The 24176-nt window shown below is 47.1% G+C and overlaps 2 protein-coding genes and 1 long non-coding RNA gene across 4 annotated transcripts; 1 reads left to right on the top strand and 2 right to left on the bottom strand.

Moving 5' to 3' along the window:
• Positions 1-1813: 1813 nt before the first annotated feature.
• LOC114857818 (creatine kinase U-type, mitochondrial) lies at positions 1814-9335 on the bottom strand. The gene is made up of 9 exons (XM_029154673.3): positions 9023-9335; positions 7363-7561; positions 6994-7089; positions 6512-6733; positions 5792-5877; positions 3971-4094; positions 3632-3766; positions 3169-3294; positions 1814-2535 (listed from the first exon to the last, which is right to left on the bottom strand). Exons 1-9 carry the CDS (start codon positions 9169-9171, stop codon positions 2422-2424), a joined length of 1251 nt encoding a protein of 416 aa, XP_029010506.1. The 5' UTR covers positions 9172-9335; the 3' UTR covers positions 1814-2421.
• Positions 9336-10222: 887 nt separating this feature from the next.
• ticrr (TopBP1-interacting, checkpoint, and replication regulator) lies at positions 10223-24004 on the bottom strand. Of its 2 annotated transcripts, none has more exons than XM_029154669.3 (21): positions 22360-24004; positions 22028-22262; positions 21571-21803; positions 20487-20721; positions 20202-20340; positions 19962-20089; positions 16095-16283; positions 15870-16015; positions 15547-15647; positions 15335-15428; positions 15167-15249; positions 14748-14972; positions 14557-14644; positions 14400-14463; positions 14052-14183; positions 13886-13976; positions 13726-13784; positions 13295-13554; positions 11161-13204; positions 10784-10912; positions 10223-10697 (listed from the first exon to the last, which is right to left on the bottom strand). In XM_029154669.3, exons 1-21 carry the CDS (start codon positions 23032-23034, stop codon positions 10567-10569), a joined length of 5481 nt encoding a protein of 1826 aa, XP_029010502.1. In that variant the 5' UTR covers positions 23035-24004; the 3' UTR covers positions 10223-10566. The 2 variants fall into 2 exon arrangements, with proteins under 2 accessions (XP_029010502.1, XP_029010503.1); XM_029154670.3 differs by having other exon boundaries at positions 10223-10676.
• Positions 14179-15773, top strand: LOC121202319 (uncharacterized). The gene is made up of 2 exons (XR_005897842.2): positions 14179-14657; positions 14761-15773. It is a non-coding gene; the product is annotated as an uncharacterized LOC121202319 (long non-coding RNA).
• Positions 24005-24176: the final 172 nt, after the last annotated feature.

The raw sequence follows: 24176 nt of genomic DNA, 5'->3' as shown, positions 1-24176 counted from the left end.
AATAATCAGACACCAGCGTGCACACACAGCATCGAGTGGAATGAAGAAAAAATGTACAATTTACTTTTTATTCTTAGACTATTTCTATAATTCAGTGTATTTCTATCACACCAGTTCACTACAACAAACAGTTCTAATGAAAAGCCAACACGTCCCACTAAGCAGCGTCAGGAGACCTCCAGCAGAACCAGGCTCAGGGTGGTTGGTCGTCCTCCTCCACCGGCTGGTGAACAGAACCACTTCCAGCATTTTCCCTCATCTTGCTTTTCTTCCAACTGAGTGTACTTGCTTCATCCAGGTGCAGGCACATTAGACATTTTCAGATTCATACATTATATTTATAGCCTCTTTATTATAAAGATACTGTAGCTGAAAACACATAGGGGCATTTTATTTTCTGTATCTTTCACAGCCTTTAAACCATGTGAACCAGACAAATGGTGGTGGTTCAGTCCAAGTGCTGTACCTGTGTCGTTCTGTGTGTCGTGACGTCATCTCACTGGTATAAGCTTTGCTAATTCCCCCCACCAGAGCAGAATCCATTTACAGTAAACTACAGCCTGAAACACAACGGTGTAAAGGTGACACCAGGCTGATTCGAGTGTGTGGGACACACAACGGAACCATGTAGAACCATGCAGCTCAGCAGTCCGGTTCACTGTTGCTGAGCCTCAGCAAAGCTTGAACTCATCAGTACATGAAGCGTTGCTTTGTTCCAACTGAGAGCAACACAACCAATGAAGAAGAGTATGAACAGCCTTTATACTGAAAAACAGCAGGAACAGCTTAGTTCTCTTTTCATCTCTAGTCTGATTGAACGTTTATGTGGTACAGAATCCCAGCCTCCTCCAGCCACTGGCGCTTTTTTCCACAACAATTAAACATTTTATTTCTTGCCCATTTACAGTACATCAGGCTTATGTCCTTATTTACGGTGCAGCACTCAACTGTGCTGCTAAAATGTGTCTTCAGGTACTCACAAAGCCTCTACCCTCCCCCCACGGCCTCAGTACAGTGGTTGCCACAGCAACCATCTTGTTTCGCAGCCATAAATGGAGCGGGGAGGAGAGGAGCAGAGCAAGCTGCAGTTCTGCTGGTGACATGCTCCGAGTGCCGAGAAAGAAAGAAGGAGCAGCGGAGAGAGGGAGCGTCGCTGGGCGTCTTCTTCAATTCCCAGAAAAGAGGAACAGGCGTCTCCATGGTTTCATCACTGAATCAGCCTTTACTGACAAGTCGAACACAGATCCCCACTCAAGGATGAATGAGTGTTTTTAGTATAGTTACTTAAAAATCCAGTGAAAACGCTTGCTGCAGCGATGCCTTCAGGGAACAAATGACATCAAACTAATGCACATGCAACAGCTGAATAACAATAGCATGAGCAATGAACCAAAGGGGAAAAACAGATTTCAGCCAATCCTTGCTGGGGTTATCTCACCTGGGTTGGGTAACAAGTGAATCTTCTAGGCAGATGACAAATTTGGTTCTTTTAGGCTCTGAAACATGAACACTTCTTATTCTTGGGACCGAATCACTCAAATTTTTTACTCAGTGCGATCAATAAATAGGTTAAAGCATCAAACTCGGGCGTACAGGTTTTGAGTGCAGCACAGGACTCTATTTTGCCTCTGACTGAACGTTGCCACGTGGCCCTGCACAACCACGCTGATCGCAATCATGCTCCTCCAGCTTGGTTACCGTGGTTACAAAGCATTCTCAGGCAAAATCCTGAACACTAATACCAGAGTTATGTGCGCTTCATGTGGAAAATAAAAAGAGTCTGTGCTCCGTCGACAAAGCAGAGACAAGGAAATCCTGGTAAATAGAGCCTTCTTTAATAAAAGATGGACGGACATTCAGTGATGAGCTGATGATATTGCTTACAGTGCGGAGCTCAGCCCGGCAGGTGTGTGTCTTAGCATTTCAAACATTAAACATCCACTGGTCTCCTCAGTTTTATGCTGTCTGTTGATCAACAATGCACTAAAATGGTGAAACGCAAAAAACTATGTACACACAATGCACTATGGGAAAAATATGGAAAGATGGAGGGAACACACAAGCACTAAGTGGTGAGGAGGAGAGAAGAAGGACATGCAGCGGGACGGAAGGACTCGATGGCCGAGCCGTAGCTGCTGCGTGGCCATGCAGAGATGGACAAACTGCAGCCGGCAGCTTGTTCATGCTCCACTAGATGTTGTTTCACTTTAAACCCAGCACGTAACTGGTTCATCAGACAGCTGCATATGATAATATATCGGTTATATTGTAAAGAGGTATATCGTGGGGCAAGAAGGGGGGTGGGGGTCAGGCTTAGATAAATAGTACACGACTGATGAGAAGATCACATAGATACTTGCGTATCTATGGGCACAGAGTGGAGTGTTTCCCAGAGCTCTGCAGGGTGAGGCAGGTCAGTGTCTACTTGAACTGCTTGATGGGTGCAGGCACCTTGATGTCCTGGCCTTTCTCCAGCCTCTTCTCACACTCAATTAGGTAGTTGACGCCATCAATCACTGTCTGCACCAGCTGGACCTGAGAGATGGAGCAGCACATTTCAAATTATGAAAATAACAACATGAATAATAATGATGTGACAGATGTGAGTTGCTCAAGACATGCGACATTGGTCTCTGTTCAATTGGTGGTTTTGCCACATGCACCTCACCAAACCTGCTGGTGTCCTGGGTCAACCATTTCTAACAATTTCTGGTATTGATGGGAAAGGCAGCGCTTAAAGGCAAGAAAGGTTCCAAACAGCAACAAAAAAGGCAGTCACACTAGTGGTTCTGGTTCTACTCAGGTTCCTCTCAGGCATCGACCCCTGTGCACCAACCCTCTTATTAGGGACCAGGTTAAGGATTTCATGACCTTTTCTTTTGCAAATGATTTTATTTATGAAGTAAATCATCTTTATTAAAAGGTAGTAAACCCCCCCGAGAACAACTAGACGAGTAATCCTTAACCTGAAGCGCATCACACGTTAATCACTACACTCACTGAAACAGCATAGAACCATGTGTAGTCTGCATGTGGGCAGGAAACTATGCAGCTGCTCACTTACAACAATAAAGGCTCCACTGTCCCAGTGAAGGACACGTAGAGCCTCCTCCTACAGCTGAGTGTCAACCTCAGACTGCACAGCTGGTCTAGAGGTTGGGTTCCTACCTCAGAGTGTCCCAGACGGTCCAGGTTGGAGATGTCGAACACTCCGCCCACAGCGGCCGTATCCACACCACCTGTCCCTCGCTTCTGCAGGCGCAGGTTGTCCAGGATCTTACTGAAGCGAGGATCCTGGGAGGCAGATTCAGAATTTGAACAATAACACACAAGAGAAAACCGACTGGGCTGTTTGTCCAGTTCTCAGACAGGAAGGACCAGATCCCTCTGAGCTGTGACTAGAACTACCTCCCTCCTACATGGTAAATGGATGCCACTTGGGAATATGTTGTTGTATGTACATGTATTTTTAATACAAGTATTTACTATTACTACTGTTGTTTCCTTTTGCACAATTTATACTGGTGGTGTTTTACTTTTCTTCTTGTTTGTCATGATGCTGCTGTAAACACAAGAATATTCCCATTGTGGGATTATGAAGTCATATCCTATCCTACGCGTCGGGCGTCACCTTGCTCAGCAGGGGCAGCTTGACGTGGACTCCCGCTCTGAGCCCAGTGCCCAGGTTGGACGGGCAGGTAAGGATGTAACCGAGCCTCTCGTTCCACATGAACTCCCAGCCTCTCTCCTGGATCAGGCGCTCCACCTCACAGGAAGAGACAAGTGTGAACCACAGCAACCTCCTGCAGTTCTACATGAAATGACTCAAAAGCTGTGCAGAGGAGCTGAGCTGCGGTTTAGAGATGACTGAGCAGCAGTGTAGGACCTGCTCATAGGACTAGGATAAGATTCCCTTGTAGTGACTTTGTTTGGCCAGATGTTTGGATGGTGTGCTTCACGCACATCTTACCTCCTTCAGTCCTCTGCAGAACCTGTCAAAGACTCTCTTCATGTTGCCACCCTTCTCCATGGAGATGACCCTGGTGTGATCCTCCTCATTGATCCAGATCAGGAAAGTCTTCTCATTGTTGTGCCTGTACACAGGGGAGCGTTCATTGATTTGGATGCAGGAACCAGTGAGCTCTAACCTCTAACAGACCTTGTGGCTGCCCTCTGACCTTAGCAGCCCCAATTCCTTCAGTCATTATATGTAGTGTATGTAGTAGCCACATATCATGTACAAAAAAAAATTTTTGAATCTTTACTCCAGTCTTAGTTGATGCAGTGAAGCACGTGTTAAATAAATGAAAGTAATGGAAGCATGTAGTGACCAAAGCAGCAACATGACAGGACAAAGATTCCTCTCCTCTGTCACATCTTCATTATAATACTTAACACAACACATTTCAAAGTAAGCAGCAAGCGTCAGCTGCTCTCAGAAGCTTTTGTTCACACTGACCTGTTTAATATAATAAAGTAATGGATATGTTGGGAGGAGCCCACAGAAAAGGAATGAGGGTGAATAAAGAGCACAGAAAGCACGAGGAAGTGAGGCTAAGAAGGAGCAGCAGGATGGGTTGATAAGCTGGGCTGAGAAGAGTAGAGCATGGCACAGGTAGTGGAAAATGAAAGGATGGATGAAGTAGAGCCAGCGACTCAAAAGAGGGAGCGTGAATAATTAAGGAGTGGAAGCAGCTGCTGCTGATTGATCTGCTGGCTTGAACTATTCTTAGGTAGATGCTGGAACTCAATGCTAACGCATCGCCACCTTCATCTTGTCAGGGCGTTGTAGATGCACAGAACAGCTTGAAGATGGCAAATGAGAGTTTATTCCGAAATACAGAGTCCAGATCAGGCAGGGTCATACACAGGTAGTCAAATACGGAGCAGTGCAAAGGATCAGGCAGAATCGGTGTCGGGGACAGGCAAGGTTCGTTAACAAGGCTCAGGATTACAGTACCGTTCCGTCAGAGGCAGGGTCGTTATCAGACAGGATCAGAGGCCAAGGCGTACACAACAGACAAGGACTAGACAGGATCGGCGTCGGTGAGCAAAAACAAGGTTCAGGATAACAAGGCTGGACCAGGATTCAGAATGCTGGAATGTGGTGAATATCCTTCAACAATCTGGCAAGGTACTGGGGTGAGAGGTGGTGCTTAAATACAAGGTGAACTGATTACTGATGAAGTGCAGGTGTGGATAATGACGTAGAAGCAGGGAACAGCTGTGACATGACGTTAACCGGACGTCCTTTCACAATAATAGCGGAAGTTGACCGAAGACTTGACACATCTGAATGGGTGCCAACCACTGTTTAACCTGAGAATAAGTTAGGGGGGATTGGTTCCTTATTCCGTTTCAAATAACAACACAAGTCCTTGGAGTCAACAGGAGTCAGACATAAAAACGGAAGGACGGAGGTCAGCTAAACATGCAGGAAGACATGACACTAGAAACACAGCAAGCGACGCTCAGGGAGGGTTTAGTGTCTGGACTGTCAACTCTTCAACTCAGCAACAACAGCAAAGAGAGAACTGGACATTTGATGAGCAGGAAGCCGCTGCATTAGTGCAGAGCAGGCCGCGATCAAGCTGAGTCAGCGAGAACAGTTGCACTGCTACAGAGGAATAAAACCGAGGAGAACCTGGACAATGACAGCACAGAGGGCATGAGGTCAGAGAGAGAGAATCAGCGTTAAAGCTCTGTGTCTGTCCATCGTTTGCCTGCTGCCAACTGTTGCTAAATACATTCTCCTCAACCAGGCAGCACCTGGTACTACACTAAGACTTACCAGATCCCGCGGGCATCTGGCCAGTCACGAGCCATGCCTGCACATGTCAGAAGGGGGGATACAGGCTTGTCAAACAGGAAGTGGTCCTTGGGTAAAAACAGAAGAAGACAGGAAATCAGCAATCTGGGAAATCTGCCACTGTAGGCACAACCCACACCCAGTTCAAGTTCCATGTGATTAAACTCTCCCCGTCCTCTGCCCTCCTGATTAGACGATGGTGAGGAAATCCTAACTAAGATTGCCACAGGGGAAATAGTTTCCGTTGAATATCGTGCGTATATGTCAGGCCTTAAACTCAGGCAGCACATCATGTGGGCGAGTGAGATAAAGCAGTGTTGGAGCTTGTGTTGAGGCGAGGCTCAGTCGGCGTACGTGACATGTGCCTGGTTCCTCTGTGACCACAGGTGAGCTCATAAACCCCCACGCATGCGCAGAGCAGGCTGAAATATGAGCTGAGCTCACAATGCAGGCTCTCAAACACGTGTTCAGCTGCTCACTCTTCAGATCCAGCACCAGGAGTGAATGGGCTCAGGTTTGTTTATGCTTGTGATCGGAGTCAGTCTGGGGTAAAACCTAAATCGATTTAAGTCACGACATACATACATACATGCATACATGTGGGTGAAGGTTTCCTGTAACCAACAGTCTTTAACGATCTGTAACTGTTTAAAGGGTCACATACATTCTGTCAGACCAGGTTCCTGTCCCAGCCTCACTCACGTCAATGAGCTGCTGCTGCTCCTTCTCCGTCATCTGCGTCAGGCTGTAGTACCTCCCGGTCAGGTCGCCTTTGAGGCCGGCGAGGGCGTCCACCGCCACGCGCTCCACCTCCCTGCGCTCCGCCCTGGTGCAGGCAGGGGGCAGGCTCAGGCCTCGGATGCTGCGGCCCGTCCTCACCCTGGACGACAGCACGTAGCGCTCGTCAAAGTGTCCCGACTGGATCTGAAACGTAAGGAGGGAAAGAGACGGGCGGTTGGAACTCAGACTTCCTGTAGATAAATGAATTCAGGGTAAATCTCTGGAGGCTTTCTTTGTCCTGTCCGGTAGTTCATGCAGCATGCATGGCTGAACGTCAGCCTGTACATAGCATATATGATGAATGGATATGGGATCCTTTCTACTGGTAAACAAACAGCTGTTGACCTGCTTGTACTGTAAATCACCACCAGTGACACGGTGCTTCCTTGCCGTGTGGGCCTCACCTTGCTGGAGTCCAGGTCGGTGGGGTGCTTCATGGTGCAGGGGTCGTAGCCGTTGTGCCTCTCTTTGATGACAGGGTCCAGCAGGTCTGCAAACACCTGAGAGACACACACAAGTGAGTCAGAATGCATCCGTGTGTTTCTGACAGCGTGCTGCTTGTCGCTCCACACATCTTTTGGGTCAGCGCTTTCTGTCCAACCATAGCTCCACATCACATGACTCACATGTCATCACAAACAGCTTCAAGTCCAGCTAAAAGCATGTACGATGAGCCTGTGGCCTCACAGTTCCAATAAAATTTCCCCCAAATCTCCCAAACGCTTGAGGTTCGTTTCCACTTTGGCTTCTCGTGGACCCGTCTCGTGTCTGACCTCATAGGACTCCTCGTCTCCTGCCACCATGCCAACGGTCTTGATGAAGGGGTGCCCCGGGTTGTCCACGCCCGTCTGGATGGCCTGGTCCAGGGTGTAGCCGTTGGGAGTGGCCTTGTCACACAGCTTGGAGTAGATGGCCGGCGTCAGGTTACTGGCCATGCAGTTGTTGTGTTTGCGCAGGTCGGGGTACTCTGCACTGGACAAACACACAGCAAGATAACGCTGGAGGAAATAATCTGCTCAGCAACGTGAGCCGTCTCTGACTTCCTCCTGTTAGCTGGAAGCTAACCCACGGCCACTAACGTGACTAGGATAAAAAGGGAACCTTTAACTGAAAGGCTTCAGGTGAGTCGTCTCAGTGGAGTGACAGTGATACAGCTGAATTTACCACGGACTCGTTCAGTGAATTATCACTGCCTGCTTTACGTCAGGTGGAGAAGGAGGAGCACACACTCCTGCTCTGCTTACACACAAGCAGAGTGAAGGTCACTGTACTTTGTACTGTACACTCTTACTATTACTGTGTACACACAGCGTACGAGCGTTTGACCAGTCTGATAAAGCGTCCATCACTCAAACCTCTGGTCGTTGGGTTTCATACTGAGAAAGAGGTAGCAACACATGGGTCAGGTCCTGGACAAGGACCGGGCTGTTCCAGAACCTCAACTCCTTATGTTCAGCCTTTATGATGCAGATTAACTGCAGTGCTTTAGATCAGCGTCCTGTGAAATGACCCAGTTTCCGCCGGGCTTTTGCTGATGGACCGATGACAGATGGCCTCACGTTTACACCGTCTGTACATTCAGGTCTGTTTCCATCCTTTTATTGGGCCAAGCCTGTGCTGCCTGATGCCAGAACCTTTGAACTGCTGAGGCTGCAGTTAGTCAAGGAGAATAGAACTACATACGTTTTTTTCTAAAGTTTTTTTAAAGAACTTCTAAATGTAAGCCACTAATTACGAGTCTTCCTGTAGTGTAGTTACTCTGGCACCAACACATCAACCACAGCTATTGTTATTGGTAGAGGAGGACATACATTCATCCACATATATTAGAACACCTGTACAATCATTTAATTAGTCCAGAACATCAGAACCGGCCCTAACGTAGAGACTCCACAGCAAAGGTGCAGCAGGAGCGGGCGCGTGAAAACCGCAACCTAAAGTCCAGCTTCTTCGCCTTATGTGGTGCAGTAAATGTGTGATTCTGCTGATTGGATCAGTAAGGTTCGATACTGACTGGTACCAGAACCGTAACTAGCGCCTGGATAGGCGTAACCAACGACTGAACCGAGTCATGCGCCAAATGAAGCGTGCGCAGCGGCACGTCCGCAGCGCTGCGCACCGCAAGCGCACGCTTCCATTCACAGCATCTGCGGAGGCGCAGAAGCGGCCATTTGTCTGCGGGACGAGGATGAAGCTGCCGCTCCACGTCAAAGTGGACTCGTGAGCAGCGATGAGCGTGTCCTCGTCATACTCCGTGTGACAGGACGTTTGTGCGCGTCCAACCGCAGGTGCACGCGTGTCTTTCTGCACCTTCTCCTTCAGCTTCATTCAGATCCTCACAGCAAAGACGCCTTTGTTCTATTAAACGGTTCAATGAAAGCTACATTATTGTCCCGTTCTATTGGGCCGGGCCGGGCCGGGCCGGGCTCTTACCTGGCGGGGTACCTTCTGCGGACCGGGGCCCCGGCGCTGACGTGTTCCCGCTGGAGAACGAACGCGGCCGCTACCGCCGAACCTCCCACCAGCGACAGGAGCCCGATGTTCCGTCTGGAGGAGAGGAGCCGTGAGAAGCTGCTGGCCATGTTTACGGGGGTCGGGCGTTTGTTCTAGGAGAAGAACCGTGTCGTTTCTGCGTCCGCAAGGAGGAGGAGGGAGGGTCAACCCGGTGGGAGCGCCGCCGACGAAGTGCCTCTGATGGAATGATGCCCGGGAATTCACCGGAGCAGCGTCAAGATGGCGGAGACGTCAGCCGACTGCACCGGATGTTCATCTCCCTATTCTAAATAAAAGCTTCAATAGCGTTTGGCGCGCGTATCTTTGACAAATATTTTGATATTATATAAGCATAAGTAAATGTTTAAAATAGGAGCACTAATGATATTTATTAATTGTATAAAAAATCTGCTCAAAATGGGAGAACAGGTCAGAGTAGCTGCAACTGAGAGCACGCGCACAGATGGAGACAAGACAGGAAGCTGAGGTAACACATTTACATTTTATGCTAACCACTGAAGGAGACGTGCGAAAATAGAGCATAATTATTCATGAGATAATTCTTTTTAAACGTGAGTACTGGACCTGGGCTGCAACATTAGTCAGCAGACTAAAAACCTGATGAAAAAAACTCTTTTTAAAGCTTTGTGCTTGTCTTGTATGTCTTTTGAGCTAAAACGTATATACGTTTTTATGTACAAACACGCAGTATTATCTAATTGTTAATATTATCTATATAGTTATCCTGCGTAGTAACGATGAGTACAATCTCGGGGAAGGTGACAAAATAGGACGTCAACCATCCTCTGCCTCCACCGCTGCACGTCTTCACTGCTCAGGTGGGGACAAACACTAATTTAGAATGGAGACTTTATTGTGAAATCTGACTCATACCGGAAGCACCTTTGCTCAACGTGACCGCTGTGCAGACGAAGGACGCGTCTCCTGTCAAACGGAGAACGGTCATGTCGTCGTTTGTCTGACACATGATTAAGACAAGCGGCCACTCAGATCATGAAACCTTCGCAGGTTCCTTCAACGCAGCGTCACATTCATTACAACGACGAGCAGAAAGACATTAGTTCCTGGAAGAAAACTACTTTTTGCAACTTTGCCAAAAAAAAAACAATTACACCAATGTCTATTTAAGAAAAAAAACACATTTATTTACACCGTAGAAACATATTTACACTATGAATTACAGTAATCATTACCTTTCACTTAAAAGCAATTTTATGACAAGACAAAATGATAAATAAACAGCAATAATTATTTGAGTTCTGACTTGATTTTAAAACATTTGATTAAAATAGGAACAATAGACAATTTTAAACCCCACATTTAACTTCATATCTTGAACGGCACTGACTAAAACAATAAGCACAACATGTCAGACGCTTTAGTGTTCGTAACAACTGAATGGACCATTCATGCTTCAGTTTCCGCCAAGAAGCCGTTCTGAACAGAAGCAGTTTGTTTGTGGTTCATTGAAGCAACCTCTTTCTGCTGCAGGTCCTCCCTGTGTTGGAGCGTCTGATTGGCTGGCTGATGTCGACTCCATCCACTTCTACACTCCTGCCTGAAGCAGCCTCCTCTGCAACATTTAGGAAATGACCTAAAGCAACGTACACCAAGAATTATTGACTGCTACTCTGAGGGAAGCAGTGAGTAGTAAGTTAAAAAAAAGGCGTAGGAAAGTACCTTTAACATTTGGCACCCTCTTACTAGCAGAACCAGCTTTGGCCTTAAACAACAACGGGGACTGAGTCAAGGCCAAAATCCCACTCGCTGTCACCGACTTCCTCACCTTAGAGCTGGGAGGGGTCGCTACTGAAAGTTGTGGGGTTGGAACAAAGTTACTGGCTCATTCTGTAATTAAACGGTTGAAAAAGTCTTTCCAAAACAATAAATTTAATACATTTTAGAGGACTTTTGTAGGTTTGAACTCACTTGCATTCAATCAATTAATAAGTCTTTAAACCAAATTAGTCAGTGTACATCACATATTTGGCCAGAATTCAGAAGCTTTTTTACATAAATGAAGCACTGGCTACAACAGAGACGTGCAGTAAGCTTACTTGATGTGACATTTCCTGCAGCCCAGGAGATCTGTTCTTCAGCTGACTGAGGATCGGGGCAGTCAGTGTGTGGACCCGCCTTCTCCATCCAGTACAGGCCTTCGTGTGCTACTGCAGGCTTGTCTGAGGGTTCGTCAGTGTCCTCAAAGTCCTGCAATCTGCTAACTCCAAGCTCAGCCTCCTCCAGCATCTCTTCCAGGAGAGGCTCCCCCTTCAGGCAACGATCTTTGCCTCCAACCACTCCAACGTGAGCTCTCTTCCTGCGAGGCCAGCTGTTGAGGTTGTCTGGCGTGACCTTTCCTACACTTTGAGGTGAAGGAGTCAAGGGAATGATCTCTGCAACAGCCACTGGAGACGCCGTTCCCCCAGAGCAGTGCGTAGGTGTGTAGGACTGACAAATATATGTTTGGACACTTCCACCTTTTCCAGGTGTGCTCTTGGCTGGGGTGAGATGAGTACAGACAGATGGTGATACACAGCCAGGATCTCTGTGTTTAGGAAAAAAAGCCAAGGGGCTATCCAGCTGAAAGGGTTTTACATCAACTATTGGACTCTGAGCACCTGACCGAGGACCTCCATCTGGGGCCAAATCACTAGCACTCATTGAATCCGAGCGTTTGATTTTGAGCTTTGGAAGTCCTGATTTCTGCATCTCCATCTCAACTTGGTAAGACAGCGGGTTTGGAGCAGCCACGACCCTGTGCTGGCTGGTTCTCAGAGGGCCTCTGGGGGTAGAAAACCTAGGAGAATCCTTACTGTACCCCAAGCGCGCAGCGGCCTCTCGTTGTTGACGATCCGGGGTCTGCCGGAAGCCATAGCTCCGCCCGGGCGTGCCTTGGCCTGGCAGGTTAGAGGAGTCCAACTTCAAGGGAAAGTCTTCACCGGACTTTGAAGGCTTTCGTGAAAAGGTGATGCTCATCTTGAGACCGCCACTAAACTGGGTCTTTACAACTGCTGCATCAACAATGTCCAGGCTGTCATCGGTGGATGCAGAGGTGAAAAGTGAGGAGTCCAAGTGTCGTGAATCTGTGTCTGTTTCAGATGACGGGGAATGTTCAGCCTGTACTTCATCTTTAGGATCTATGGGCATGTTCTTCCTCTGGTGAGAGACCTCAGCACACTCTGTCTTTAGACTGGACAGAACACGTTCCACAGACTGGGACACTGACTTACGCTTGGGGGTTCTAATTCCGTAGCCAGACCTGGTTTTTGTCAGACATTTTGGAGAATTATGTGATCCATCTGAAACAGGAGAACGTCCTTCTGGGGTAGATTCTGGGTTACATGAGGAAACAATGTTTTTAGCAGGGGTTCTTCCAGAGCGAGTAACCATCTGGTGAGTAGGACTGTGAGTCCTAGGTTTAGGTAGCAGGTGGGGTCCTTCAGGTGGTGTGGATTCCCCTACACAGGATATTTCATTTTTTTCAGGTGTTATCATCTTGTGAAGATTTTTAGAGGATGGCTGACTGTTTTCATCATTTGCATTTTCACAAACATTGCCCGTGTTTACATGATTGACCTGATCTTGGGTCTTGAAAATGTCTCTTTTAGTGTTTGTACTTCTTACAGGACTGAACTTGTTGGGTGTCTTCAGCAATCGGGGAGAACTGCGAGAAACAAGACAAGGTGACTCCGGTACCTTGAAAGTTGGGCTGTTTTCCCTCATTTTATGTTTTTGTGGCGATGGAGACCATGTGACACTCTTCTTAGGAGTCCTGGATATTGGGCTCTTGAGTAGACATGATCCAGAGGGGCTGTCAAACAAAGCTTTAACTGGAGTTCTGAGAATACCTTTCAGCTTGCTCCGTGTAGGGCTTTGTTTAGTGGGTGTCTTTCCAGCTGGAGATCGGAAAGGAGCCCCCCTCAGAGCCATACCAAGTTCATCAGAATGGGGCCCAGGACTCTCTCCAACAGAGAAAACATGCGTCCTTGATGAAGGTGGGGTTCTGAGGTGTTGCTGTGTACGAGGGGTCCTGGGTGTTCTACTTCCAACAGTGCCCGTACTATGTTTGCTCAGCGACTTTGTTGGGGTTTTATTTGGACTCTGAAAAAGACATTTAAATAATTATAAATATACAGAAAACCCAACAAATCCAAGAACTAGTCCACAAAAGTTTACTGATGGAGCACTTGCCTCAAACACAGAACAGTCTATGGGCAGTCGTGACCTTGTGGCTCTAGTTTCACGACTGGGGGAGTCAGCAGCACCAAAGAGAAGACGCACGGGAGAGCGAACCCTCTTTACGTTGACCCCACTGACTTTGCCATCGCTGAGGGTAAGCTGGGATGCAGAAAGAACCCTGTCCAGGTTACGGGAGCGAGGCTGAGAACTTGAATAGAACGTGTTTGAGTGTCGTCTTGTAAACTGCTTTATTCTTGGGCTTCTCCTTAGTTCTGTGGGAGCACAATTGTTACAGTAAAGCTGAAACCAATACACAACTTAATAGTTTTTCGCACTGATTTACATTAAAACAAAGAAAACTGGTCTGAAACCGTTAGCCAACACTACATAAAACATCCTGTTATTATTTAAAAAAAAAAAAAAAAAAAAGCCTGTAATAGAACCTTCTGCAGGTTTTACTGGGGACTCCTCCACAACGCACTCCTCAGCTGGAACAGAGTTCCTAAAATCAGACATGGCCAAAGCAAACATGCTGAAGTGAACAAATGTACAGAGGTCAAATTAACGAGTCTAAAACTCTGCAGTACGTCAGAAACCACACACCTTCCAATTTTCTGACGATACAGGAGGCGACTGGACACTTGCTTGTGTTGGGGGGTCTCACACACCTTCTTTGTTAGAAGTTTGTGTCTCTCTGGGAAAGAAAACAGAATGAGCCGATAATAGAAATGGATGCAAGGCGGGACCAAGCTGCTATAAAGACACTTACCTTCAGACTCATGAGATCGCTTGCGTTTCAGCCCTTCCACAGCAGACACAGACTGGCTCCTAGGCAGCTTGGCTGTCTTTGACGGTGAGACCAGCTCTTGGTTGAACAAGTTTCGTCTCACTTTAGTCACCTCTGTGGACAGGTGGGACATGTAATGCATGAAGGACTTACAATAGGTAAGATAGTTTCAATATAACAGTATAATATTACATTGCTTTAGATATACATTTATTATTTTATATATTACTATTCTAAGCTCTAGAAGTGAAGTTTTATATTTAAACATAGCTCTTGTGTGGTGAGGAAGTGTTTGACTATGACTAAATTAAATTCAGAAGTAAAACACACCTTGTGTTTCTTGCTTGTGAACTTCTCCAGGTTTCTCCAAGGCAACAGAGACCGTTGATTTAGACTAATAAAAACAAAAAAGATGGTAAAATACTCAGAAGAAATTTTTTCCAAAAAGGTGATATCAGATCTTCCAGAAGTATGTGTCTCCTCTTACAGCTCTTGTAATCTTTTTGGGCATCTCAACTTGGCGAAGAGTCTGAGATGATTCGGTCACACTGCGATGACGAGTGAGCAATGCACTCCTACACAAACAAAGTAAAAACAAGAAGTCTAATAATCCAAAGCGCTTCCTTGCTTTTCACACCCAAATGGCATTTGTAATCCAAACTGCAGCTCATTCCTCACCTCTTTTTGCCAGCGGAGCGATTCCGCAGGTCCTGCAGACCATCCTTGCTGTCCAAAGCCAGGCTGAGGGAGGGAGGTGAGGAGGCAGAAGGGGAAATGCTGTCCTTGGCAACAGACTCATCACTGAAAAAGTCAGCAGGCAGAACGGCCACCAGCGCCTCAGGAAGCTGAGTGCCCAGACTGTGGTAGATGTCTGCAAGCACCCTGGGGACAGTGGTCAGGAAGCTGCCAGGATACACAAGAGTTCATTCCAGGCTCTTACAACTGTAGGTTACGTACAAAATTATTTATTTAACTTTCAAAGTTGTAAATGTTTATGTTGTGAGTACAGAGAGCCATGATAAACCAAAACAGTTCGAGTATTGGTTGAACTCATTATGTTGTGTATTGTGGGAGCTACATGAAGCCCAAATACATACGCTGGGAGAACATCATCCTGAAGGAACCTTGTCATGCAAACTGGGTCTTTAGTTAGAGAGATGATCCTCAACATTTCAGCCACCTACAAAACAGAAGGTCAATGGTGTTTCTGTGTGTTTAGAGCTCTACAATCAGAGAACATAGACATCATTAGTTCGAGGTGGTACCTCTTCTGCCATCTGATCACCATCTAGTGAGCCAGATTGCGCCAAAGACAAAACTCTGCACAACTCCAGCCGCAGCACTGCTTGAAGCTGGCACCTAGAGGAAACAATTCATTACTGATGAACTACACAAAAAAATAGTTGCCTGGCTCAAGGAATAAATGGCCACGTAGTGAGATTTTACTCAGTCTGATAAAACTTAAGATATTACTCACTCTTTAACTTTGCTATCAACATCACTGCATGTGCCATAGAACTGCCTTAGTGATTTGCTGGTCTTGAGGAGGTGCTGCTTAACAAACTCTGAGGTCTTTACCTGTTATGGAGATATCATTTTAGAAACTGAATCACTGGCCAACTGTGGTGCACTGTAATGTTACTTCCTCCATGTTAAATGTGCAAACTGCCGCTTTCACAACATAAAACTTAAAACCTGACATTATGTGCAGCAGACTCGTCCATCAATTTGTCCACAATGACATGCTTAGAAACAGAAACAAATTAAGGAAAAGATAAGAACATCTTCAATCTGTCCGACCTCAACGTCTGAATTTGCAACGAAGAAGGTTCTGACAGCAGACACAAGCTGCTGGACACCAGTGAGGAGGGACGAGTCTCTCTCTGCCGCAGTCTTTTCATAACTGGCCTTCAGATGGGAAAGCAGCTGTGCCTCAGTGGTAAAACCTGGGCAACAGGAGAAAACGCCATCATACACTTTCATAAACAGAAAAAACACCTTGTGATGTATATTAAAGACACTCACTGATTGTGTTTGCCCCTTCACAATAGTTTTTGTCACTTGAGCGTCTTTTCCCTGCTTTGACTGGACCCAGCTGCTCATCTTCAGCCTGGTTCTTCTGGGCTTTCACATTTAGTCTTGCCACATTCAGCATCTGCAGTGAGCGGCTCATGGTCTTCATCTTCTGTTTCACTGGTGTGCGCTGGGCGCCACCTGTGGGGCAAAGAATACAAATGATGCAAAGAATGATACTTTCCCTACCTAAGAATAAGAATAATAAGAATAAGAAAACCTTTAATAGTCCCGCAGTGGGGAAATTACCTCTCACAACAGCAGTACAGATGAGCAAGAATACAGGTACAGAACAGTTTGTGTTGGCACAGTACAAAGCAGTACAGTACAGTTAGAGTGAGTATGAGGTCATTGCAGGGTTATTGCACAGTAATGGGTATAAGATTTGTACCGGTAACAATATACATGATTGTTCACAGATTTACACAAATATTGTGCAGAGCAGGTTGCTATATAAACCACTGATGCAGTGGGTGAGTGACTGTGGTGGGATGTGGTCAACAGTTCTGATTGTACAGTCTGACAGCAGCAGGTAGGAAGGATCTACGATATCTCTCCTTCACACAGCGAGGGTGGATCAGTCTGCTACTGAAGCTGCTCTCCAGAGCAGACAGTGAGTCCTCCAGTGGGTGAGAGTCCTGGTCCATGATGGATGTCAGTTTAGCCAGGACCCTTCTCTCACCCACCTCCTGCACCGTGTCCAGAGTGCAGCCCAGGACAGAGCTGGACTTTCTGATGATCCTGTCCAGTCTCTTCCTGTCCCTCGCTGTGATGCTGCTGCTCCAGCAGACCACACCGTACAGGACGGCTGATGCCACCACAGAGTCATAGAAGGTCTTCAGGAGTGGCCCCTTCACTCCAAAAGACCGCAGTCTCCTCAGCAGGTAGAGTCTGCTCTGACCCTTCCTGTACAGTGCATCCGTGTTATGAGTCCAGTCCAGTTTATTGTTCAGATGCACTCCCAGGTACTTGTAAGAGTCCACTCTCTCAATGTCCCTTCCCTGGATGTGCATCGGTGGGATGAGAGCAGGCTGCTGTCTGCGGAAATCCACCACCATCTCCTTCGTTTTCCCTACATTGATCAGGAGGTGGTTCCGCTGGCACCAGTCCACAAAGTTCTGAGTGAGTCCTCTGTACTCTGCATCGTCATCATTGGTGATCAGTCCGACGATCGCAGAGTCATCAGAGAACTTCTGCAGAACACAGCTGTCCGTGTTGTGTCTGAAGTCTGACGTGTAGAGGGTGAAAAGGAAGGGGGCCAGTACAGTCCCCTGTGGGGCCCCCACACTGCAGGTCAGAGTGTCAGACACACAGTCCCTGGCTCTCACAAACTGAGGCCTGTTTGTGAGATAGTCCATAATCCACTCCGTCAGATGAAGGCCCACACCAGCCTCCTCCAGTTTGTGTTTCAGAAGCATTGGCTGGATGGTGTTGAAGGCACTGGAGAAGTCAAAGAACATGATCCTCACAGTGCTGCCGGGCTTCTCTAGGTGGGAAAGGGCTCGATGTAGGAGGAAGATGACGGCGTCGTCTACTCCTATGCCGTGTCGGTAGGCGAACTGCAGCGGGTCCAGGTAGGTTCCCACCGCAGAGCGGAGGTGACCCAGGACCAGTCTCTCCAGTGTCTTCATCAGGTGTGATGTCAGAGCCACTGGTCTGAAGCTGCTGGGGTCTTTGGCGTGCGGTGTCTTGGGCACTGGTACCACGCAGGAGGTCTTCCAGAGCTGTGGTACCACCCTCAGCTTGAGGCTCAGGTTGAAGACATGCTCCATAACTCCACACAGTTCGCCTGCACAGGACGTAAGGAGTCTGGAGCTGATGCCGTCTGGTCCAGCTGCTTTCCTGGCCTTGATCTTCCTGAGCTCACTTCTCACCTGGGTGCTGGAGAAGGATAGGGGTGGAGGGAGTGTCTTAGTGTGGTGTGAAGTGAGGGGTTGAGGAAGTGACTCAGTGTGGTGTGAAGTGAGGGGGTGTGGTTGGGATGAGTCACCAGTCGTCAGGGCTGAGGGTAGAGGGCTTTGTGTAAAGGTGTGAAGGGCTGTGGGGGCTGGTAATCCAGTGGTATGAGGTGACAAGAGGTTCGGAGGCAGCTGCTGGGAGGTGTGTGTGGGTGCTTGGTCAAACCTATTAAAGTGTGAGTTCAGCTCGTTGACCCAGCTCAGGTCCCCCTCAGCCTGTGGGTGTGGAGCTTTGAAGCCTGAGATGGTTTTCAGGCTCCTCCACACCTCACTCACATTGTTCTGCTGCAGCTGCTCCTCCATCTTCCTCCTGTAGCTGGACTTCCCCTCACGGATTTTCCTCCTCAGCTCCTTCTGCACCCTCCTCAGCTCCTCCCTGTCCCCTGATTTAAATGCTCTCTTCTTCTCCTTTAGCAGAGCTTTAATATCAGGGGTGACCCATGGTTTGCTGTTAGTGAAACACCGAACCCGCCTGGTGGGAACAGTGTTTTCACAGCAGAAGTTTATGTAGTCCGTTACACAGTCTGTTATTGCGTTAATGTCCTCCCCATGTGGGTCGCAGAGCTCCGTCCACACAGTGGTGTTAAAACAGTCCCTGAGAGCCTCCTCGCTCTCAGCTGTCCACCTCTTCACTGTGCGGGGCACCACCGGCTGCCTGTGTACAACAGGTTTATACACAGGCAGGAGATGCAGGATGTTGTGGTCAGCTCTGCCCAGCGGTGGGAGGGAGGATGCAGCGTAGGCCTCTTTGGTGTTGGCATAGAATAAGTCCAGTGTTTTATTGTCTCTGGTGGGGCAGGTCACATACTGGGTGTATGTAGGCAGAGCAGCTGAAGGAGGTGCATGGTTAAAGTCCCCAGAGATCAGGAAGAGGGCCTGTGGGTGCTGTGTTTGCAGCCTGCTGGTGACTGAGAGCAGGGTCTCAGAAGCTGTGTCAGTGTTAGCGGAGGGTGGGACGTACACAGCAATTATTATAACGTGTGTGAACTCCCGTGGCAGGTAGAATGGCCTCATGCCCACCGCTAACAGCTCAATGTCTCTGTTACACAGCTTCATTTTGACAGTGCAATGTTGTGGCATACACCACCTGATGTTCACAAACACAGCCAGACCCCCTCCCTTCCTCTTACCGCTGTTCTCCATTCTGTCCGCACGTAGCAGATGAAAATTGTCCAGTGCGACAGTCGAGTCCGGGATGAGTGACGTCAGCCAGGTCTCCGTGAACAGCAGGACGCTGCTCGTTCTGTACTCCAGCTGGTACCGTGTGAGCGCCGCGAGCTCGTCGATCTTGTTGGGGAGAGATCTCACGTTCCCCATGATGACGGAGGGGACAGCGGGCCTGAAGCGTCTCGTTTTCTCCCGTCGTAGTTTTCCAGCGCGGCGCCCACGTCGGGACTTCACCAGCACCTCAGCGGTGATCTCGTGTCTGTCTCTGGGCAGAACTACGGCGCTGCGCAGCGCGATCAGCTGCTCCGCGGTGTAAACAATGCGCGCTCTGACCCCGACGCACATCGTAGCTTTAAAAACAGCGTTTGTACTGCGCCAAACTTAGAAAAACTATAAAAAAAGCTGTGTACAGGTTGTGTACACTAATGTTACTAACAACACACTAGAAAGGTAAACTTAAATAAGTGAAGAAAGTAATAAATAGAAGTAAGAGGACAGGAGCTGTTGTGACCAGCAGCCAGCTCGACCGGCGCCGGAGAAAAAAAAAAAAAAAAAAAAAAAAAAACCTCAACAGGATAATAAGATTTCTCCCAATTTTTAATAATTAAAACAATATTTTTCAGTCTAATATGTGAAACGTCTAAATGAGATTTTCAGAATTTTTAAAACAAGAACATGAAATCTGAGAACCTACGCTTTTTGGCCCTCCTGTGGTCTGGACCCGGTGATGTCTGGTAAAGCTCAGCCAGGTCACACATCAGCTGCTGCTGCAGGACAAACAACTCTTCATCCTCTCTCTTTTCTGGCACTGCATGCAGCAACCTGCACAACAGATCGAGCACTAGCTTAATCGTTATCCTATCATTTCTTTGTCTGAGACATTATACACAACTACTAAAATTAGAGAAATGGGTGAAAGAAAAAATATACATACTTCATTGACTCCATTAAATGAGAGCTCACTCCTGACTGGTCTGACTGTGGAAACCAAGTCTCCAACACACTTGTTGTCAGGGGACAGCAGTTCAACTCCTGCTGAGCCCAATCAGGAACCGGAGGATCCTTGAGTTTATCTGGGTCATAAATGGTAACAACACATTCATCATCACTGTGCTGGTAAATCTGAACACATTTACTTTAAAATTTAAACCTACTTCTTTCTATTATATCTGGGTCCAAACAATTAGTGAACTTACACTGAACCTGCTCTAATACTTACCATCGGAACTGTAACCATCTTCTTCCATGATTTCATACACTACACCAAGGACACTGCTCACAACGTCTGGCAGGTCGGCTGACGTTTCTGCGGCGGCAGGAGCCATGAGGTCAGTGGTCAGAATCTGCTCACACTGAGTGACCCCAGGCTGAAGAATAGTGAGCAGAGCTGTGGACTGTGACAACGGGGAGAGTACAGCTGAACACACCAGATCGCCGTCATTCACCTCAGCAAGCTGCAGGAACACACACAGAAATGTTAAAAGGGTAAAAAACAGATTCTTTTTTACAGTAAAATAAAGTGTTCAACAAAAAGCAAATAGCTGATAGGTTACAGTTAGGTGTTATGAGTGATTATGTCTGAGTTTCCATTCAAAGGTCACAGGCCACAAATGTTTGTCCACTGTGCCACTACACCGGCCAAGCTGCTATTTGAAAAAGCAGCACCATCAGAAAGATTTAGGTTGGGAGGTAAAAGGCTAGTCATGAGGGAGCAGGCTGGATCCCTGATCAAAAAGCAATTACAATACAATTAAATCCTGCTGCACAGCTGCCTGCACACAATATACAGAGAAACCGAGGTGTAGCAGCACAGAAAGAAGAAAAACCCAGACTCTGTTTGACACAAGGGTTATTGTTATTGTTATTATTGTTGTGCTTATTTAAATGCTGTTGTTTGTTTGACACTGCCGAACTGGTTATGTGCAGGAGTCTGTAATGTGTTGTTCCCCATCAGCAAGTGTGTGGGTTAAACAGGAGTCTGAGCAACAACAAGCAACAAAGAAGGTACAATATGGCTAAACTTCATCACATCACTCACTGGTTTCATGTCAATTTTACACAACATGCAAACGTTTTTGAAAACAATGACTGATACTGAAATGAGCCGTAATCATGCTATGTTGCTCACAACACTGTAAAATCAAATTTTTAATATAATTTAGCAAAACACACGGCACCTGCTCTTTTAAAACAGTCATACGTATTTTCCTAATTGGCTGAGAGCAAAAGGCTGTTTTAGTAAGTGTACAGTGCAACGGAGCCCTACTTGTGTAGTGTACAATACAACTAACTCATTTTCTCACCATGTGCAGAGAATGAGCAGACAGTTCCATCAGGAGGTGCTGGAAGGTAAATGCTCCATGATCACAGATGCTGGAGCTGTGAAGCATCCACGACTCTGTGGAGGTGTGCGTGAGGGAGGAGGCATCCCAGCCCTGCAGCACTGCTTTCACACACACGTCCACAGACTGCACAGGAATGCGCTGTTTGAGAGACATGGGTTCCACTGTGAGGCTACAGCTGCGTGTCAGGTTCCCTGGTTGGGTGAAAAATAACAACTCAAATAAGCATTAACCCTTAACACTACTTAAGCATTTTAATAGTACCACGCACGTCTGGGTTGGTTCAGTATTTAAATCTTAAATTGCAAGAAACTGTGATAATGTCCTGAGCATCCATCTCCGACATTATGTTTTTCAAACTGTTAAATATTTGTGAACAACGTGAAATAAGAATGTTAGTGTCTTAAACATTACAAACCTTGTCCCCAGTGCAGAACTGCCCCCGTGACAGGAAAGGCCAGGCGGTAGAGCCTTTCAGGAGACAGCAGGTATCCCATGCTGGACGTAAACGCAAAGGCCTCTCCTCCTACACCGGAGGGTGGTGTCTGACTGCAAAGATCCAGCAGGGCGATCACTGGGATCAGTCGGCCACCTACCAGAGCCAGGACCTCACACACTTTGTCTGAGCCCATGAAGTCCACACACTTTGAGATCTGCAACAGACAAGGTGTGATTACCGTGTGTGCAGTGCTCAGCTCAAACCCTCTTGAGGCTTGTGGTTGTATAGTCCTGAACCATCCAGGTACTCACCTGCACATGTGATCTGCTGTCAATCCAATTCAGCACAACCAGTCGTTGAAGGAGCATGTCCTGAAGACCCCTGGAGATAATGCTGTCCGTCACATCGGGACGGGTGTCCTGGTTCTGGACAGACAGGTAGTCCACAAGCTGAGCCCAGGAATGTGGACACTCTGCGACCACAAACACCACATTCCTCCCACTGACGGAACCATCGTCCTCCCGTGAAACGCTTGCTTGTCCAGCCCGGCTGGACTTCCTGGGCCTCAGACACACTTTGGTGGGAGATGTGATGTCTGGTCGGTCCCACTGGAAGTCCAACAAGGTTTCTTTGAGTGCGTTCTGGACCGCCGTGGACTGACTGGATGGCTGCTTCTGCTGAGCAGGACTCATTTTACCATTCACGTCAAACTTGGCTTCAAACTCTGCTTCAAAGTCCTCAAACGTTTTGTACCGCAGCTCCTTGAAATCCGACGCCCTTGACACCAGCCTGGCACGACGGCCCGCTTTGGACTGGAAGAACCTATAGCCCCAGCGAACTTTATCAAAGCCATATTTGTAGCCAAAACGCAGGAGGATCTGTAATATTCCTCGTTTCAGAAAATGGTTCCGTTCGTTCGGCTGAACGACAGGTTCTCCATGTCCGAGGTCCACGTCGATGACAAAAACCAAGTTGTGTAAAGCCATAGCCGTCACTCAGCGACCCATGAAAACGGGTCCGTGTGTCCGCGTCGACTTCAAACCCGGAGATACCAGATCAGGAAACCCGATCCATCTGACGGTTCTACCCATCTGAGTCCAACGACGCCACAGAACGGAACTAGCTAGTTAGTGAAAAGCTAATAATCTGTCTGTGTGACATAATTACTTAAAAAGGTCTACAAAATAAACATGCGCCCATTTAAATTGCTAAACACATTTGGGAACCCCAGATAACGTTACTTCCATATACTCACGTCACCTCCGCCATTTTCCCTTAGCTGTCTGTCCTTAACCGTTCGCGCTCCTTCAACGAGAACCCACCCTCCTGCTGGGATTGGGTGCATCCAACAACAACAGCAATCTGATTGGCGCAAAATTAGAATCTAGTTACTTGATGATTCGCTACAAGACTAACGCTCACTTTTTCATTGGTCTATGGTACGATCAATCATGTGTGTACACACGGTAACGTGTCAGAGATCCCGAAAGATTTAGACGATTGGCAGGTACTGCTCTCATTTAACGTTTAAATGCTGCCGGAGGATGTTAGCAGTAGTTCTTGTTTTTGAAAAGAAATTATTGTGCACTTGTACATTTCTACTTTACAATATAAGCAGCACGTCAGATGTTTTGTGAAAGTGAGGTGCTGAATAGACCTGGCCTGAACTTAGAGTACAGTTATTGGTTTCACTGATCATCAAGATTTCCGTCATTTGCAGGATTCATTGCTGAAACTACCATCACTGCACCTTGTTTAGGACAGATTTAGTCTTGGCGAAACGCCAAAAGAACTTTTAAAGAATAACACTATATTGAATATATGCACAAATATAAACAGTAACAGTATCTTACGCTGTAATCACTAAATCAAAGACTGAATGTTCTCAAGCTTTTTATTAATGATGATCAAGTAAAGCTCTGAGAATAGGAACCTCCTCAAACATTCGTGTCTCACTGCCTAAAATGGAAAAAGGTTTTATTAAGAGCAACGTTTGACTCCGATCTGGCCTTTCTCAGCTTTTATACTTGGCTACGTGGACTCATGCTCTTTAAATGGTGTTGTTGCACGGTTTCCCCAGCAACCTCCATCACTTTAATGAACACATTTAAACACATTTTATTGGTTT

The sequence above is a fragment of the Betta splendens genome, chromosome 6 (genome assembly GCF_900634795.4).
Source record: "Betta splendens chromosome 6, fBetSpl5.4, whole genome shotgun sequence".
Classification (NCBI taxonomy): domain Eukaryota; kingdom Metazoa; phylum Chordata; class Actinopteri; order Anabantiformes; family Osphronemidae; genus Betta; species Betta splendens.
The sequence above is the reverse complement of the archived record's forward strand: the minus strand, read 5'-3'. Positions and strand labels throughout refer to the sequence as shown.